General features: G+C 34.8%; 1 protein-coding gene across 3 annotated transcripts; it reads left to right on the top strand.

Moving 5' to 3' along the window:
• The first annotated feature begins 1,308 nt into the window (after positions 1-1,308).
• Positions 1,309-17,884, top strand: LOC125676693 (uncharacterized). Of its 3 annotated transcripts, none has more exons than XM_048914519.2 (4): positions 1,309-2,520; positions 11,534-11,602; positions 13,727-13,816; positions 17,152-17,884. In XM_048914519.2, the coding sequence occupies exons 1-4, from the start codon at positions 1,534-1,536 to the stop codon at positions 17,248-17,250; spliced, it is 1,245 nt and encodes a 414-aa protein (XP_048770476.2). In that variant the 5' UTR covers positions 1,309-1,533; the 3' UTR covers positions 17,251-17,884. The 3 variants fall into 3 exon arrangements, with proteins under 3 accessions (XP_048770476.2, XP_056016145.1, XP_056016146.1); XM_056160170.1 differs by lacking the exon at positions 1,309-2,520 and adding an exon at positions 7,425-8,618; XM_056160171.1 differs by lacking the exons at positions 1,309-2,520; positions 13,727-13,816 and adding an exon at positions 7,425-8,618.
• The last annotated feature ends 913 nt before the right edge of the window (positions 17,885-18,797 follow it).

Raw genomic sequence — 18,797 nt, 5'->3', positions numbered from 1 at the left:
TCGTTAATGATTTCGGCACATTTTTCAAGTTCTCGAATGGCTTCCGTTTCGTTGTGAATAGAGGTAGGACTAAACCGTTTATTTGCAGCATGATCATCCGCGAATCCATAAACTGAAATTATCGGAGGAATAACGTCAAACAATGTACCCGCATATGTAAGGTACAACCATGGACCTAAGCAGCTCTCCTGCTGAACACCACACCGTAACTGACGCAGTGATGATGACGTAGAATTAATGCACACTCGGCAACTACGAGGTATGAATCGACCCAAGTCAAAGCCGAGTCAGTAACACCGTATTGTTTTTTGAGCACATCAATAAGTATTTGATGATCTACTGCATCAAACGCGGCGCTGAGATCAATAGCTATGAGAGCCATAACTTCCCATTTCTCCATTGCATTTAACAAGTCATTCACGAGTCTCAACAGAGCGGATTCGCAAGAATGAAAACGGCGATATGAAAACTGGGTTTTCGGAAGTAGATCATGGGTCTGTAAAGCGCAGCATTTTTAATAAGTTTTGACAGAAACGTCAAATTACTATATATATTACTAAGCAAAAATAAATCAATAAATAAAAATAAAAAAATATCCCCCCCATACAACCCCCACCCACCCCAACCTTTACCCCCCCCCCCCCAAGAAAAAAAAATAACAAGTACAAGAAAAAAATACCTATTGGGGCTGATCCAGAATTTTATCCCGACATTTATTGGGCTAGGAAATTGAAAGAAAAACAAGCATTATAGCAAATTAAAGGAAATACAAAAGTAGGAAAAACAAACTAATACGGCTAATGCATTGCTCGTGATTAATTAAAAGAAAGCATTTCTGTGTTTGTATTTTGTCTCAGTATTCGAATATTACGGTGGTACTGGTGTGGAACTCCCTATATATATATATATATATATATATATATATATTAATATATGTAGATGTTGCCCATTTTTTTGACAAATGCGGAACTAAACAAAAAAAAAAAACAAAAACAAAAAAAAAAAAAAACCCCGAAAAACAACCCCTCCTCCCTCCCCCAAAACAAAAACAAACCTCAACCTCTTCACCTGTATTTTTTTTGTTCTGGATAGAAAATTATTAATCTAAAACAATAATCGCATAACTTGTTAGGGGCAGAAGGTCGGTAACGCTTGAAAAGAATTAAAAGCAAACTTTTAAAATCGACATGATACGCGAGGTGAAATGCTTTACATAATGAGATCTGAACAAAATATATACTCTGTCAATTCTGAAAAATATTACAGTTTTGCTGTGATAACGCGCAAGTCCGATCCTTGGTTGTCGACATCAACCGATAATTTGTTAACGTCCTCTTTTTATGTTATTTATTAACACGAAGTGCGGTAATTAATTTGCACAATGATAAGGGATCTTGAGACAATATCGTTCGCGTAATTGCTTGAATAAAATACGCGGAATGGATTGACTGCTAAATATCACCAAAAAATCTATAAGGATGTTCCAGATCGTTATTTTTCATCCAGTTTTGAGTTAGACTCAATCCATAATACATGATGGCTCGCGTGCAAAGCATCGCGTCAACATCGTCAGAAAACGAAAGAAAGGATTCACTTACCGTGGAACAAATCTTACACCCGCCTATAGTGATTCTAAAATGGAGCGGAATGTACATGGAATATCAGGGAAATGAATTCAAAATCACTCGTAAAATCGCTGGAAAACTGATTTTAAACGCGATTACTATGTTATTATTTGTCTGCATTATCATCAGAAATATATTTGGCATCGTAAGCAATGGAGATTTTTCCGACAAACTGATGGGTAGAATTGTTTTTACACATGTATTCATCAGCGACACCTTATTGTTTCCTGCTTTTGTCGTAATCACCACGAGTAATCTCCCGCGCATTCTATCCAGATTCAGGTCGTTTCAAAACGAGTATGGGTTTGCGACAGATGTAAGAAAGCTGCGGAACGTTGTCAAGTGGACTTTTAATATAACGCTGGGAAGTATTTTGATTACATTATCAAGCATGATACCCTTGACAAGTTCGCGTATATTAGATGAATCTGGACTCATCATCAGTCGTCTGCTGCCATATCGATATAGAGATGGATATGTTTTTGATCTGATATCTGTGATTGAAACATTTGTCATGAATTATTGCACGCTTATAATAGACTTAGAATTACTAGTCGTGTTCGTGTTTTCACATATAATCATTAAAGAGTTTGAAAGAGTGACTAGAAAGGTTAATATCGCTAGAGACAAAGACGATCTGTCTGCACGGGACATTCGGAGTCTTAGACAAGAGCACTACAGAGTGACGGAACTACTTTTAACGGCAAACAGTCTGATGCAACTGACCGTGCTGCTTGTGTACATGATGCTACTTCCGGGAATCTGCTTCACGGTCTATGGAATCGTGTACAGCAATTTTGGAATTTTTGACATAATCTTACTTGCTCTCATGCTTATAATGCAAATACTAGGAATGATTCTAATGACTGCAATTGGAGCGAAAATAAATTCACAGGTAATTGCTTTCAAATCACATGGTAAAATGGCTTTCTAAAGTTCTAGAAAAATAATTTTGCGCTTTTGGGGTCAACATTTGATAATTAATTGATACATTCAGAGTTTGGCTTTATATCTGATAAACATGGTAAGGTATGTCTTTATAATTTGAAAATCACTACTTTCTCAAGGTGGCTAAGTATACACTGAAATTTATTTAATGGCTCGATTACGAACCTCATACGACGCATGATTTCACCATCGAAAGGGGAATACAAGCTCTCAATTATCTTATATGATTTTTTAATGATTTTTTCCCGAATAATAAAAATGGTGTTTTGTTTGCAAATAAGACATTTTAAAATCCAAACTTTGCTTTGATTTGATGCATGATATGAATTTCTAATAAAACTTCCAAAGAAGACTCGTGTAAATGTTCTTAATGTAAAAGTTTTTAGACAGAACATATCTTTAAAAAAATTATAATGGTTTTTCGTAAATATCTTTTTCAATCTTTTGCTAAAACCTTCAAGAAACATGACATTTAGAAAGAGATATATTAGAAAAGTATATTCTAAGAAGAAATTGAAATGAAATCACCAAGTTTCAGAAATATTGCTACATTTTAATTTGAACTAAACCAGAGAAAAATACCGTTCCCGATCGAAATTGATATCAAGAAATCAGTTTCATTTATAAATTCATATAATTTGTAAAATATTTTACAGCAAGGAAATGTATAGTTTTCTGATTATAATGTACTCTATGACTACTTTTGTTTTCTATAATTCCGATTGGGCTTGGTTTAGATTTGAAAAATCGCAATATTTCTTAATTATGTCCATTTTATTTCAATTTCTTTTTAAAATACATTTGTCCGATATATCTTTTTTTCTAGCTGACATGTTTTTCTGAAGAATTTAGTCGTATATTTAAAAATTGTAAATTATTTTTCATTAAAAAAATAGAAGTTCTATCTGAATCTTTTAAGCATGTTTTATTAGAAATTTGGAATTTCTGGAATTTAAAATCTCTTGTTTGCAAACAAAACACCCGGTTTTATCAAATGATAAGTGACCTTTATGTTAAAGGTTTTCAGCCCAAGATCATTAGTGGTCTTTTCTATCATATACATGAGGTACATTGTATATCAGGCATTGTACAGCGACATCGCAATGCAAAGACTCAAAGAGAACAAAAAATTGCATCCGGATTTTACACACTCAAATAAATATTCCCCGCTTTTCGCTAAAAGTGGAGGGCAAAAGTAAAATATTTCTTAAAGATATTTTTCTCAATCGAAAATTCACAGCTTTGTAAGCTATTACATCTAACTTATGGCACAGGCAATTGCATCGCTTGGGGTCAAATTTACTATACAAAGAGTAGTAAATTCGACCCCAAGCGATGCAATTGCCTGTGACTTACGGTATTAATTAAAGCCTTTTAATTTTTCTGTATGCCCAATTTTTCGGGGAGAAAAGCTACCAAACAAGAGGACCGACCACAACAGTATTTCACAATTTGAATAGAACTTTTTGTGAGATTAGGTTTACATTTAGCGCTGAAACGAAAGTTGTTTTAAAGGCAACAAAATAAATAAATGAAATATAATAAGAAGACCCTGAAATTACACGTAGTGTAATGAAGATCACACAATTGGTAAAAAATCTTTACTTAATCACACGATGTAGGTATCCTGAAATTTTATACAATAATCCTTACGTGACATTGACATATTTTTTTGAAAAAAAATTGTGTTTCGAATATTTGACGGATTGTACACTATACATGCACCCCAATCTGTGATGTAATGATTAAACATTTCAATATTGGCATATTGTAGTGAATTTTATATTTAGATCCAATCAAGAATTAATTAAATTGATCATGGTCACTATATATATATATTTATATAAAGTATCTTTTTTGGAGGTAAAATACAGAAAAAACTCTAAACACTTTGTTGAAATATTTCGACCGTTACCGGTCTTCTTCAGTCGTGTTTATATATATATATATATATATATATATATATATATATATATATATATATATATATATAGTTTGTAAATAAAGAATTCAGTATTTGATACAGTAAATACATCCAATAATAAAAGTCAAGAAACACAAAACTCGAATAACATTTCACTGTTAGCGCTTTCGGCTTTAATGCCTCTTCAGACAGACTGTCTGAAGAGGCATTAAAGCCGAAAGCGCTAACAGTGAAATGTTATTCGAGTTTTGTGTTTCTTGACTTTTATTATTGGATATATATATATATATATATCAATCTTGATCACTTTCTGTGTCATAGTAAGTAATTAAAATGGCTGATTTTCCTCATGTGCGTGCATATGTTAAACTAGCCCTTAGGGGCGAGCTCAAAAGATTGATGTCGGATAAAAATCTAATTTAAATAGCTACAAATGTAAGAAATGGGGATAAGTCCTGACATCCGACATATAAATCACATGTTTTTGAATATGAATGATAAGATTATCGAATATGAATCACATGTTTTTGAATATGAATGATAAGATTATCGAATATGAATCACATGTTTTTGAATATGAATGAAAAGTTTAGAATATGAATAACAATTTATTGAATAAGAATCACATGTTTTTGAATATGAATGATAAGATTATCGAATAAGAATCACATGTTTTTGAATATGAATGATAAGATTATCGAATATGAATCACATGTTTTTGAATATGAATGAAAAGTTTAGAATATGAATAACAATTTATTGAATAAGAATGACATGTTTTTGAATATGAATTACACGTTTTAGAATAAGAATAACATGTTTTTGAATAGGAATCATAAAATTATCGAATATGAATAACAACTTTTCGAATATGAATGATATGCTTTAGAATATAAATTAGAAGTTTTCGAATATGAATAACAAGATTAGTATAATAGTTCAACGTTTTACACGCCATAGACATCCATTACACGTTAGTGGAAAAAGACAAAAGACAAGTTAATTAAAAACCACATAATAACATTACATTTAGATAAACAGTTGGTACTTTTAATGTTCATTTTCATTTGTGAATAAACAGTAGAAAAGGTACAGAATGTTATTTATAATCCTATGTTTTTCTTGTTAATCGATTAGTATCAACATTTATCATATTTAGTCTTAAAAAAAGGGGGGGGGGTCTTGATGAAAACTGTGTTTTTTGTTAAACATTTCAAACTTTTGATCTCGCCACTAAGCACTGGGAAAAGAGAGACGGTCACAAACTGTTTCGCATCACAAGTTATGTAAACCATGCAGTTAAAACGAGAAACTGGATCGCGACAAACGTGATCACTATTTTTGAAAAATCATGCAGATATTTTGCGTCTCTTTTTCTGTGGCATAAAACAATCTCCGTTATCAGATCCGCCTTATTTGTATTATGAACCGTGTTGTCACATCTCTCGTCATGATCGATTTTGTGTTTAGCTGGTACATTAGACCTACTCATTTCCAATTGACGCGAGGAACTGCATTGTGCAGGGAATCATTAGAAAAGGATATGATTCTTATCCTATTAAATTCACAACATCCGGGTAACGGTTGACTGCGAGATCGAAATCGCTGGTTGATGATTTAATCGACGACGAAAAGAACCTCGCACGTTAACTCTGGAGTCCCGCCTTTATTTTCAACTCGTATATTCTGAAAATAGAAAAAAAAGCTTTGCAATTTTGTCAAGATTTTTTAAAATGCAAAGTAGAATCCATTAGTAATTGATTATTAACTTTAATACCAGTATCAATTAATTGATTGCTCTTAATCACAACTCCTTAATTTTATTAGGGGTACAAAAATCTGCTTGATTGATTGTATTTTATTTACCGTCCCTCTCAAGAATATTCAACTCATATGGAGACGTCACCACTGCCAGTGAGAGCTGCAACATTTAGGTCTATGCTCGGCGCTTATGACCTTGAGCTGGGAGAGATCCATATCGTGCCACACCCGCTGTGACATGGGACTTTGGTTTTTGCAGTCTCATCCGAAGAACCGCCCCATTTAGTCGCCTCTTACGACAAGCAAGGGGGTACTGAGGACCTATTCTAACCCGGATCGCCACTGCTCCTTGAAATCAGTCTTTAAAGAGTCATATATTTTTAACTGCATATTGGAATAAGTAAATATCCATTTACTTTGATGAATTACTTTAGATCATTGGGTAAAAAAATGGTTAATCTTCATTTTTGGAAATTTATATAACCTTAAAAATGTGAGTGAACATTTTCGCTCTGTTTTGGTCTGTAAACATACATGTATGTCCCCACCGTGAAATAACAAAATTTTGTTACTGATTTGCTGAATAACAATTTATCATTTCTATAAAAAGGAATTTGTGTTTTATTAGGGGGGGGGGGGGGTTAAATTAAAAAATATATCCGTTTTCCATCGACCTCTATTGTGAAATAAGTGATTTTATTTAACCCAAATTATAGAGTTATCTCTCTTTATTTTGTCAAATAAATCTAGTTTTTATGAAAATTCATGTAAATATCTATAATGTCATAAAAATCATTTGAATATAAAAACTTTTAAAAATTTACCAACAGGTAGGGCGGAAAAACAATACTATCGTTCGCAGTTATTCATTGGATGAACGTGTAGACTTGAATTTTCTCTGTTCTTATACTGAGTAATTAGAAATCAATGTGTTTGCTAAATATCATTTGATATCAATATAGTAGAAAGCGTATTGTTCCTCCCAGTTAGAATTTAGGCATTAATTATATTTTTAGATCAATAAATCTTTCGACACTAGAAAACAATTTGGTAATGCATCTTGTTTAATGTAGTTATCGTGAAAACACCCAGAATATCAGATCATTAAGTGCTTGACAAATATTTTCTTTTATCTTCCATGACGCAAAAATCATATTATACTATATTGCATTGTAACACATTGTGCTTATGTCAACCCATTTATGCAATCAAAAACTGTTTTGATGTCAAACATCATTAGCATTAAAAGGTTTTGAAACTTGATCTAGTAATGGTCTAAAAAGTTGATTGCATTGGACGAATTGCGGCTGGATTATTCGGGACGTCCTCATTACACGTGTAGCTGTCTGTCCGGCTGTTTGAAGCTGATTTTTATGATGGCTTGCACCCCAGATTTAGATGTCGTATCGACAACATCACAAAATGAAAGTCAAGATCTCCTTACAGTGGAAGAAATCTTATATTATCCCTTGTTATTTCTGAAAGTTTGTGGGATTTACGAACACAATGGAAATAAACTCAAAACTCGAACTGCAATAGGGAAACTTGTATTCAACGTGATTTTCGTGCTGGCATATGTGTATATTGACATTAGAATTATAGTTGGTTTTATAGACAATGGCGATTTTTCTGACCAATTAATGGGTCGAATCGTTATTGCAGTTATGTACATTAGCAACACCTTACTGTTTCCGTTTCTTATGGTCACGACAAGGACACGCCTTCCTGGTATTCTTTTGCGATTCTCAAGGTTTCAGTCTGTGTATGGGTTTACATCAGACGTAAGAAAACTGCGAAGCGTTGTCGCAGGGATGTCTGTTGTGTTGTCTGTAAGTGTTGTCATTATTGGGGTAAGTATTATTACCCTCACAAGTTCTCGTATTCTAGAAGAATCCGGACTTCTAATAAATCGTCTGCTTCCATTTCGTTACGAGGATGGATATATTTTCGATGTAGTGTCTGTGGTTGAGATAGTTGTAACACAGTACTGGTCTCTCTTCTATGATTCGGAATTGGTAGTTGTTTATCTCCTTTCACATATGATCATTCAAGAATTTCAAGAAATGACAAGAAAGGTTGATGCCACGAGGAAAAAGAGGCACGTGTCTCCCACAGAAATCCAAAGAATGAGACAACAACACCACGCAGTCTCGGGGTTACTTCAGAAAGCAAACAGTGTTATAGCGCTGAACGTGCTGCTGACGTATATGACGCTGCTTCCGAGCACCTGTTTTACTGTGTACGGTATCGTATACAGCACCCTGGGAACGTTTGACGTCATGCTACTTATTGCTATCCTTGTAATGCAATTACTAGGAATGATTTTAATGACATCAATTGGAGCAAAACTACATTCACAGGTAATCATTGATTACTAGGATTATAAATAAATCACAGAATATATTTTGAAACATTTTTACAACTTTAGTTTGGTCGATTTGATACTCGGGACAAATGTGGAAGACAAAATGACAAATGGTTGTATTCACGTAAATGTGTAAACTTGAGTTCGTTTAGGTTGATTGATTGATTGAATATTGGTTTACGTCCCTCTCGAGAATATTTCACTCATATGGAGATGTCTGAGTTCGTTTAGGATATTATGACACGAGTTTGAAGTGTAAAGTAGTATTTACTGAACTTATATGTAAGTGTTCTATCACAATATCAAAAATGAATTATCAAAGTTTCATGCCATAGCTTAGACTGTCGATAATGTACGATTGAAAATTGAAGTCCAAGCAAATGGTTTTCTATTACTAGTCTCACCGATTTAAGTTTCCCCAATGTTTGTCAATCCAAAATTAAAGAAAGTAAACATATCGATATGAACAACTAATTGCAATCATAGTTAGAATTGGACTTATAAGCCAAACAGTGCATCTGACAATCTAATAGCAATTAGTGGTTTCTGCGGAGTTGCTTTTGCCACTACTATAAGTCCTGTATGCATTTAAAATGTTCGGAATTTCAACCTAATTATGGAAATGCTACATACTTTCACAAAACTTAGTAACATGAGTAAAGGTTCTCATCAATCACTGTTGTGATAGTATAAAAGGTTGCTGCTCACTGGAAGAAGGGGGATATGAGCGGCCAAATGTTGATAAAAGATCATCGAGTCAAACAAATTCTTTAACCTGGAGTTATCCTTCTTGAAATGTCGAATGACTTCTAATACATTAAAAAGGACATTACTCCGTATTTTTATGCCCATGAGATCGAAGATCGGGGGCATATTGTTTTTGTCCTGTCTGTCATTCTGTAAATATGTAATTCTGTCTGAAACTTTAATCTTGCTAACAACTTTTGAACAGTAAGTGCTAGAGCTTTGATATTTCACATGAGTGTTCCTTGTGACAATACCTTTCCGTGGGTATTCAACTTTTTGACCTACTTTTAAAAAAATGACATTGGTCATAACTTCTAAATGGTAAATATTAGAGTTTTCATATTGCATACGATCATTTCTGGTGACAAGATCTTTCTACTGATACCAAGATATTTGTCCTTGTGACCTTGGCCATCGTTGGAATTGGCCATTATCGGGGGTATCTGTGTTTCACAAACACATCTTGTTTATAATTTTTCTTGATATAATTGTATCTTTAATGAAAAAATGCCAACCGATATGTCGACATCGAATACATTGGTATCTACGAGTAGTTATTTCTAGCTATTTTTAGTTACAAGTGAGGGGATTCATATATCATCATATCATCGGTTTATACTGAAAATATTTCGCTCCTTTTAAACGCTTACTTTTGTGTAATTGAGATTTACATTGTGATGTCAACACAATGAATTGATGGACATTGCAATACATGTACCGTGCGCATATTCTTGTTCCATAATAACGTTTACATTTTGAAGATTCCGTATCCATTTTGTTTTAAAAAAAGACTTTTGAAATAGTTTGGCTTGTTTACACACGTCCGACTTAATATGTTGTACGGTGTGACCGTTGAGACGAGCGAAGCCCATTAACATCTTGCAACACGACTTATAGACATTTTATCCGCCTCTTTATTTAACGCGGGAAATATCATGCGGTGGATGTAAACAGTCACATCGTGACGTCATATTAGCTGCAATTTTCTTCTTCTTTCAAACCAAGCAAACACAAAACGTTTGAAGCTATGAGAAATCTTGTCTGGAATTTAAAACGTTTATGGTACTTTCTAAACAATCTAATTAATTTAATTACGGGATTCTCAATGAAGTATACCGCAGTGACGGCGACATTTTTCCAGAAGCATTATGGGTGATAGCGAGCGCAGCGAGCCAGCGCGGAGCGCTGGCTCGTACTGCGAGCTCTAATGACTAGAGCGCGGGAAATAATCCGAGCTAAATCTCAACCTCTAACAAGAATTTTTTTTTGACGCCAATCCCAGAAGTCCCTCGTACAAAATGGTGGATGGTTCGATTCGTAAAATAATAATTAAAAAAATCTTTGAAGTATTACAAACCTTTCTTATTTGAAAGGAAAGGATGACAATCATATTTTACCCCTTTCTTTTTCTTTTTAAAATATTGTCTAAAGAAATGTAAACAGTCACGTCACAACTACCAGGCTACGTCACAACACGCTCGTTGCATTTCCCGCTAAACTGGTTCCTACATTGGCGAGAAGAGCAAGACAGTAATCCTAATCAGTTTTCCTTGTTTTCAATATAAATTTTTTGAAAATGTATTCAGATATGCTGCGCTCGCCCCAACGGTCACACCGTAATCATATTACTCATCTTTTTTCAAATGATAAAGAGTAAATCACGTGACTCATATGTGTAATCATTGGAGCAAGCTCGTCGCGTCGCGAGCTTCGCTCGCTATAAAGATAAAAAATATTGCTCTTTTATTGTACATTATGATTTTGGTCAACAGCTGATTGTTTCTTCCTGTCTCTAACTGAAAACGAGCACTTCTGAAAATTTCTGTCGTTCTCCACTCCTATATAAATATGGTACAGGGTCCGATAGATGACCTAAATTTTATGATCATATGACAAATTCCCAATAGGGTTTTTATATATTCATTGTGTTGAGAGAAGAAAATCATTCACATAATTTTTACTATTCATTATTGTTTTGTGATCAAGTCGTTTAGTGCGATCGATGGTTCATGTTCAAGTAAAGAAAAGCTCTTAATGTGGATATGATTCTAGAGTATTAGTAGTTTCCAAAGAGAAGCTGAAAAAGATTTATGAATTATTTTAATTGACAAATAATTTCTGTTCTTTTATGTATTGAATGCCTTCATTTTTTTATGTATTCAGGCGCATGGTGCTCTTGGAGGTCTTTTTGCCCTAAGCCTTAAGAATTTGTCTTCAGAGGCACAGTACCAAGTAGGTATTATTTTGTTTTGTAAAAATAAATTGCTTCTGTCTAACAATGCAGATTTCTTTTCTCAAAATGCAAAATACTAAAAATTGTTAAAATGTATAGAATGATGATGCTATACGAAAAGCGCTGTTCTGATCGAGCGACGATGTAATAGAGAGAACGCACGAGGGCGTTAAAGTAAACACCCGAGGTTGTTAAAGTAAACACCCGAGGGCGTCAAAGTAAACGCCCATGGTTGTGTTGGTTGATTGTATATTGTTGAATGTCCCTCTCGAGAATCTTTCACTCATATGGAAACGTCACCATTGCCGGTGAGGGACTGCAAAATTTAAGCCTACGCTCAGCGCTCATGACCTTTGAGAAGGGAGGGATCTATGTCGTGCCACACCTGCTGTGACACGGGGCCTCGGTTTTTGCGGTCTCATCCGAAGGACCATCCCTTTTAGTCGCCTCTTACGACAAACAAGGGAGTACTGAGGACATATTCTAGAATGAAATAATAGTAGTTCGATTTACCTGAAAAAGATGATTTCTGCTGATGGTTTAGGACTATCTTAAGTTTGCACGTTTGCAAAGCCGCTGTACGCACAATTAATTCGTTTGCTTTTATACGCTCGTACATACCAGGGAAGTGCAAAGATTTCAAGGTCAGAATTATGATAACGTATCTAAATTACTGTAACACATATTATCATCGTGAAACTGGAAACATATGCAATGTCAAAATAACAGTAAATTAACACTTGACAAGACAGTTTATGTTTTACAGAGCGCTTAACATAATGACAGTAGTGAATAATCATACGCCGTGAACTAAATATCGAAAATATGCCCACACGAGATGGACGAATAAGCTCCCTTTTCTAGTTTCATGCACGGGTATCCATAACTTTCAACTTTCGATTGCAAAATAGCGAAGGAGAAGGGGCAAAACTGCCAGAGGGAAAAACCGATAGTGCGAAAGTGAGTTGAAGAAGTTGTGAAAACGATGCAGCGATATTTGACCTTGGCATTTTCACTCCTTTGCTTCTTCATCCTAAGGAGTGAGTTACCTGATCAGAACACCATACTCTTTATATGCATATATCGAATTCAATGTACAGGTACCCACCTTAACCATGTGGCACGATTTGCGTTTTACTCAACAAAAGGAATGATAAGTGCTAATGGGTGATCATTTTAAAAGTTTTATTCAATATTTCATAAACCATGGTTGAGTGCCTATGATGCAATTTAGATAATGATTTGTTAAAACGTCTATTACAGACAAAAAGACGAAAAGCCAAAGTCTTTTCAAAGACCAAACAACTGACGTAACATACAATGCACAAACATTTCAATTAAATGTTGATGTTAGCTAACTAATTTTTTTATTAAATGGCCATAACTATCCGATATTTAAATGCGAGCACAACACTATAGGAATGTTTTTACCCCTCGATAAGTCATTTTATTGTTACCTGTTTTCTCTAAAACTAATTTGGAAAATTCTAGTTTCAATAAAATATCCAAATGTGAAGCTGATATGGAAGATTCTGTGTACCCCCCCTTCCCTCCCCCCCCCCCCCCCCCGAGTTTACTGGGACATATCGAATCGACATATAGATGAAAGTGAATATTGTTAATAAATTAAAGGTCATCAACATATCTTAATGTCCAATTGTAGGCCATAGCAAGATCCTCTTTTCATGTTTTACATACGTACATATAGAGGCCCTTGAATAAATTCTGCCTCGTAAAAATACAAAAACAGGCTATTTAATGAAGCATCACAAATAGAACCCAACAGACTGATCACCAAATACCACGAAATCATTGTCCATTAGGAACTCCATTGTAATTCTAATATCAACTTTAGAGTGTTTGTGCATATAATTAGAGTAGTACTGTTTTGGATGACTAATCACAAGATAGGAATATTTCCACATTTAATTTCTATTGACGAAACAACAGTATATTTTGTGGACCACCATGTATGTATATCATTTTATGACCTTTCATCTACATATAGTGACGCCCCAACATGGGTGAATAGTTCTCGAATGGATGTAAAGGAAACGAAGAAAGCAACAAACAGGATGATACTATAATAGATAAATGAAAATCGTTTTGCTATTTTCTTGCAGCTACAGATGTTTATATCCCAACTGTCCGATCAGACAATAGGAATCAATGTTTGTGGTCTCTTCACTATGGATGGTTCAACTTTTCTCATGGTAAAATACACCTTTATTTTAACAAAGATGGACGAAAGCCACTTTTATGACAGAGAGTAAACTTTTGACATGCGTTATAACATACTGTAATCTGCACAAAAGCAACAAATAGCTGAGTATGCTTCAAAGCGAGTTCTATTTATATATACGAATATGATTAATTAACTCCGATACATCTTGGTCTCAATAATAAGTTCTATAAAATTGTTGACAGTGGTGTAATGAACATATGATCTTTGTTATTTTGTACAATTTGAATAGGGTAATAATTGCTTGGAAATGTGAATAGATTTATATAATGGATTTGGGTGCATTTATGCAAGTGTAATGAATAGTTGAATATTAAGTTAATGAAGTGACACTAGATAGTAAAGATGATACAAACATATACTATAGATGGACATGATACACATACATGTAAGGTGAAGATAACGAACAGTGATCAATCTCATAATCATGAAGATGATGCACTCTGTAAATTAAAATGCTCTTCAAAAAGCTGTTTATTATAAAGGTATACATTATTTTGACAAACCAATTTTAAGAAGAAAACGTGGTAAATTAATATGCATTGACACAGAAGATTACATTGCAGTAAGTACGCTCACACAGTATTCCACCAGGAAAACATCTTTTTATGATTTTATGGCAGCAAACAAATCATTCTTTTTGATATAACAAGTGTTATTGTAGAATTGAAAGTACATCTCGTAACCTTATCTCCCAAATCCTCTCTTCAATACCTTAGGAGATGTATAGTGCATGTAGTGTTAAGTCTGTTGATGGTATCGTATGATACATTTATAATACAGTGCCATATTTCAAAATTATGACATCCTAACTACGTAATGTGCTAATACGTTGATGAAAGGTGAAGATAACGAACTGCGATCAATCTCCCAAATCCCACAAGCAACACAAAATAGATAGCTGTGCTGGACCTCTGGACACACCAGAGGTGGGATCAGGTGCCTAGGAAGCATCCCCTGTCGACCATTCACACCCGCCGTGAGCCCATATCCTGATAAAATAAACGGAGTCATCCGTAGTTAAAACCAGTGTGCTAAGAACGGTCTAACAATCAGTATGAAACACGTCAGACCGCATTTGACCCAATGATAGGTTGTATTGACGGACTAGATCGTTATAATGACCATAGAATTTGCGAAATGCTGACTTCTATCGAGACTGTTGAATCCCCTGTACCATCAACTTGTTTGTCAGTAGCTTGCCTCGATTTAAAAACTGACCATACGCATAACAAGCTCTTGCGTATCGAATACGTTGAGAGATATAAACACCATATAGAGTGATGATGGAATATTGCTACATAAAAATGGGAAGCTGATCATGGAGAAGCTGAAATCATCCCGTGTGTTGATGTACCAAGAAACGATATTTACACGAATATTGGATATATTTGGTATGCACGTACGAACCGTTTCATCAATTTAATTTACAGAACACCTTCTATTTCCATATTGTGTTATACACAATGTATATTATGAAATAACTCTATCTATGATTTTCAGATACAATTCTTACATAAACAGAATAAATTCTTCCCACCTGGATATGTTCCGCAAATCTTGAGCAACCATAACGTACTCTTAAAAGTGTGTCATGAACTTGTACTTTGAAGGGTGAGAAATAAAGTATAGTTTCAATGCTCTCTCTCTCTCTCTCTCTCTCTCTCTCTCTGCATATATAGATAGATGGAAGGTTATTTTATCTCTTGTAAATTGACTTATCAGTCATAGGGCGTCACTAGGAAACGTGGATTTGTGGCATTCATACATCGTGCTTCAGTTTTAGACACATTTAATATTCCAGTCAATGGGTCGAATGAATATGAGTTACCGTACCTATAGTGGATTCCTAAACTACATAAAAACCCTTACAAAAATACATTGCTGGATCCAGTAAGTGCTCTACCAAGCCCCTATCTTTGCTCCTCACGAAAATGTTAACAGCTGTGAAGGAGAAACTTCAAACGTACTGTGCGACTACATATGCCAGAAGTGGTGTTAATGAAATGTGGATTCTAAAAAAATTTAAAGAACTTTTACCAAACTTGAAATCGCAGAATTTTTCCCAAATCAATAACATTAAAACCTATGACTTTTTAACACTATACACGACCATTCCTCACGATAAATTAAAGACTAGACTTTTTGACATCATAGACAGTTGCTTCTTCAACAAAAACGGGAAATATTCATATCTAGTGATCAGTCATTCAAAAACTTACTTTGTTAAACACCACTTTGATTCCACGCACAAGTACTCTGACGTTGAAATAAAAAATATGCTAGAGTTCCTCATTGACAATATCTTCGTGGTCTTTGGTGATCAGGTCTTCCAACAGTCTGTTGGAATTCCCATGGGCACGAATTGTGCTCCTTTGTTAGCTGACCTGTTTTTATATTCACATGAAGAAGAATTTATTCAAAAACTTCTACGTGAGAAGAAAAAATCTTTCACTGTGGCCTTCAATTCAACTTTTAGATATATCGATGACGTTTTGTCTATTAACAATGATAGCTTTCAGTCATATGTCGATTTGATATACATGTATCCCTGTGAGCTCGAAATAAAGGACACCACAGAGTCGTCCACTTCTGCTTCATACTTAGATTGAAAGTAGACATTAACGGCAAACTGACAAATCAACTGTATGACAAACGGAGTGATTTCAGCTTCTCCATCGTCAACTTCCCATATCTATATAGCAATATTCCATTATGACCTGCATATGGTGTTTATATATCTCAACTGATTCGATATGCAAGAGCTTGTTCTGCGTATAGTCAGTTTTTAAATCGAGGTAAGCTACTGACTAACAAGTTGATGGTACAGGGATTTCAACAGTCTCGATTGAAGTCAACATTTCGCAAATTCTATGGTCGTTATAATGATAAACTTCGTCAGTACAACATCGCATTGGGTCAAATGCTGTCTGACGTGTTTCATACCGATTGTTAAGCCATTCTTAGCACACTGATTTTGACTGCGGATAACTCCGTTTACCTGATCAGGATATAGGGCTCACGGCGGGTGTGACCGGACAACAGGGGATGCTTACTCCTCCTAGGCACCTGATCCCACCTTTGATGTGTCCAGGGGTCCGTGTTTGCCCAACTATCTATTTTGTATTGCTTATAGGAGTTATGACATTGATCACTGTTCGTTATCTTCACCTCACAGTATCTGCCAGTAATAAAAACATAAATTTACAGGTGCATGAAATGTACTTAAATATGTAACTTTGCATGAACAGCGCCTTACAAACGTGTTGAGGTTTTAAATTACACGTGCTTTGTTTTGGTTGATAGATATTTGGAACAGTGGTCACCTACACCGTGGTCGTCCTCCAAATCCAAGCCGGAAGCTGTAACATCACGCATGTCAACAACTGTAACTGCACTGTATGATAAATCCAGACCGGAAGTTGTAACATCACGCACGTCAACAGCTGTAATTGCACTGTATGATAAATCCAAGCCGGAAGCTGTAACATCACGCACGTCAACAACTGTAACTGCACTGTATGATAAATCCAAGCCGGAAGCTGTAACATCACGCACGTCAACAGATGTAACTGCATTGTATGATAAATCCAGGCCGGAAGTTGTAACATCACGCACGTCAACAACTGTAACTGCACTGTATGATAAACAGCCACTCAATCCAGACGGAACAATGCATCAAATGATCGTTACATTATCAATTTATTGTGATACATAAATGTACCACGTGACTGAACAAGAAAAGGCCATGTGATTTTTTGGACACTGTGTTTGTATATAATATTGAAACGATAGTCGTTTTACAAACCAGTTACAAATGGTTGCACAAATTACAGCGATTATGGAAGAATTTTATATTGTTTGCTATGATAGAATTGCTCATTAATCTTCTATCATTGATAACGCAAATTATATACAAATGTATGTGGACATCTGTCTGGTTTGTTGATTATTTGTTTCATATCAGAATTGACTTTGAATTTAGATCAAATTAGATAGCAAACTTGCTTTATGGACGAAAATTAAATTTACAAAGTAGTAACATTGTTGTAATCTCAGTTTAGCTTGTTTTGTAGCATCCAGTTACCTTGATTCTATTCAAGAGTTACCAGAAAAAGTTACAGTTTGGGCTTAAATCAACGGTGTGATGTTCAAGAATTTAAACTTGCATGTGGAAGGGTTTCATCTGTCTGATTTATTACCGGGGGTATCATGTTACACCGTAACACAGGGACGCACGAACCTTCAGCGCACGTGCACGTATGCGTGATATCTAGTGGTTAAAGCCTTCATAGGAAGCCCATCAGCTAATCACAGAACTTAGAGAATTTTAATAACTTGCCTATCATCACCCATGGTTAAATTTTCACATTATTTTGTAACGAATATAGTCTATTTATTTCGTTGTGGGCGAGTCTCTCTAAAACTATATCAACTAATTAAAGTCACTGTGTTGTTTTCATAATTACTCGTCAAGCGCCATTCAATATATTGACGTTGAATAATTAACACATGTGCTTCTAAGAATTACCAACAACTCAAACACCGAACACCGAGTTGGGAAATCATTCTGTTTATGATGAGTTTGTTTATTCTTTCACACCATGTTTGTTTGATAATTTGGTTTCTTACTAGGCAATTTTGTGGAACGAAACATCTTTACCATGTTGTACTTCTAGCTAAAGCATGTGTCTTTGTCTTTTATATTCAAGGGAGATCAATCAGTCACTTAATGATTCTCTTAATCATTTTCATTTATCAAGGACAGTGTTGTGTATTCCTATATCATATCTAACACGCAAAAAAATCAGAAATGAACGTGCATCTACTGTAGGACATCAATATAATTCGATGCATTTTTTTTGAGGTGTAGATTTGATCAATGTTAGATTTGATTTTTCTAATTCCATGACTCCATTTTCGTTACTATAGGTGCCGTAAGCAAATTGCAA

The sequence above is a fragment of the Ostrea edulis genome, chromosome 3, assembly GCF_947568905.1.
Source record: "Ostrea edulis chromosome 3, xbOstEdul1.1, whole genome shotgun sequence".
In the NCBI taxonomy this organism is placed as follows: Eukaryota; Metazoa; Mollusca; class Bivalvia; order Ostreida; family Ostreidae; genus Ostrea; species Ostrea edulis.
The sequence above is the reverse complement of the archived record's forward strand: the minus strand, read 5'-3'. Positions and strand labels throughout refer to the sequence as shown.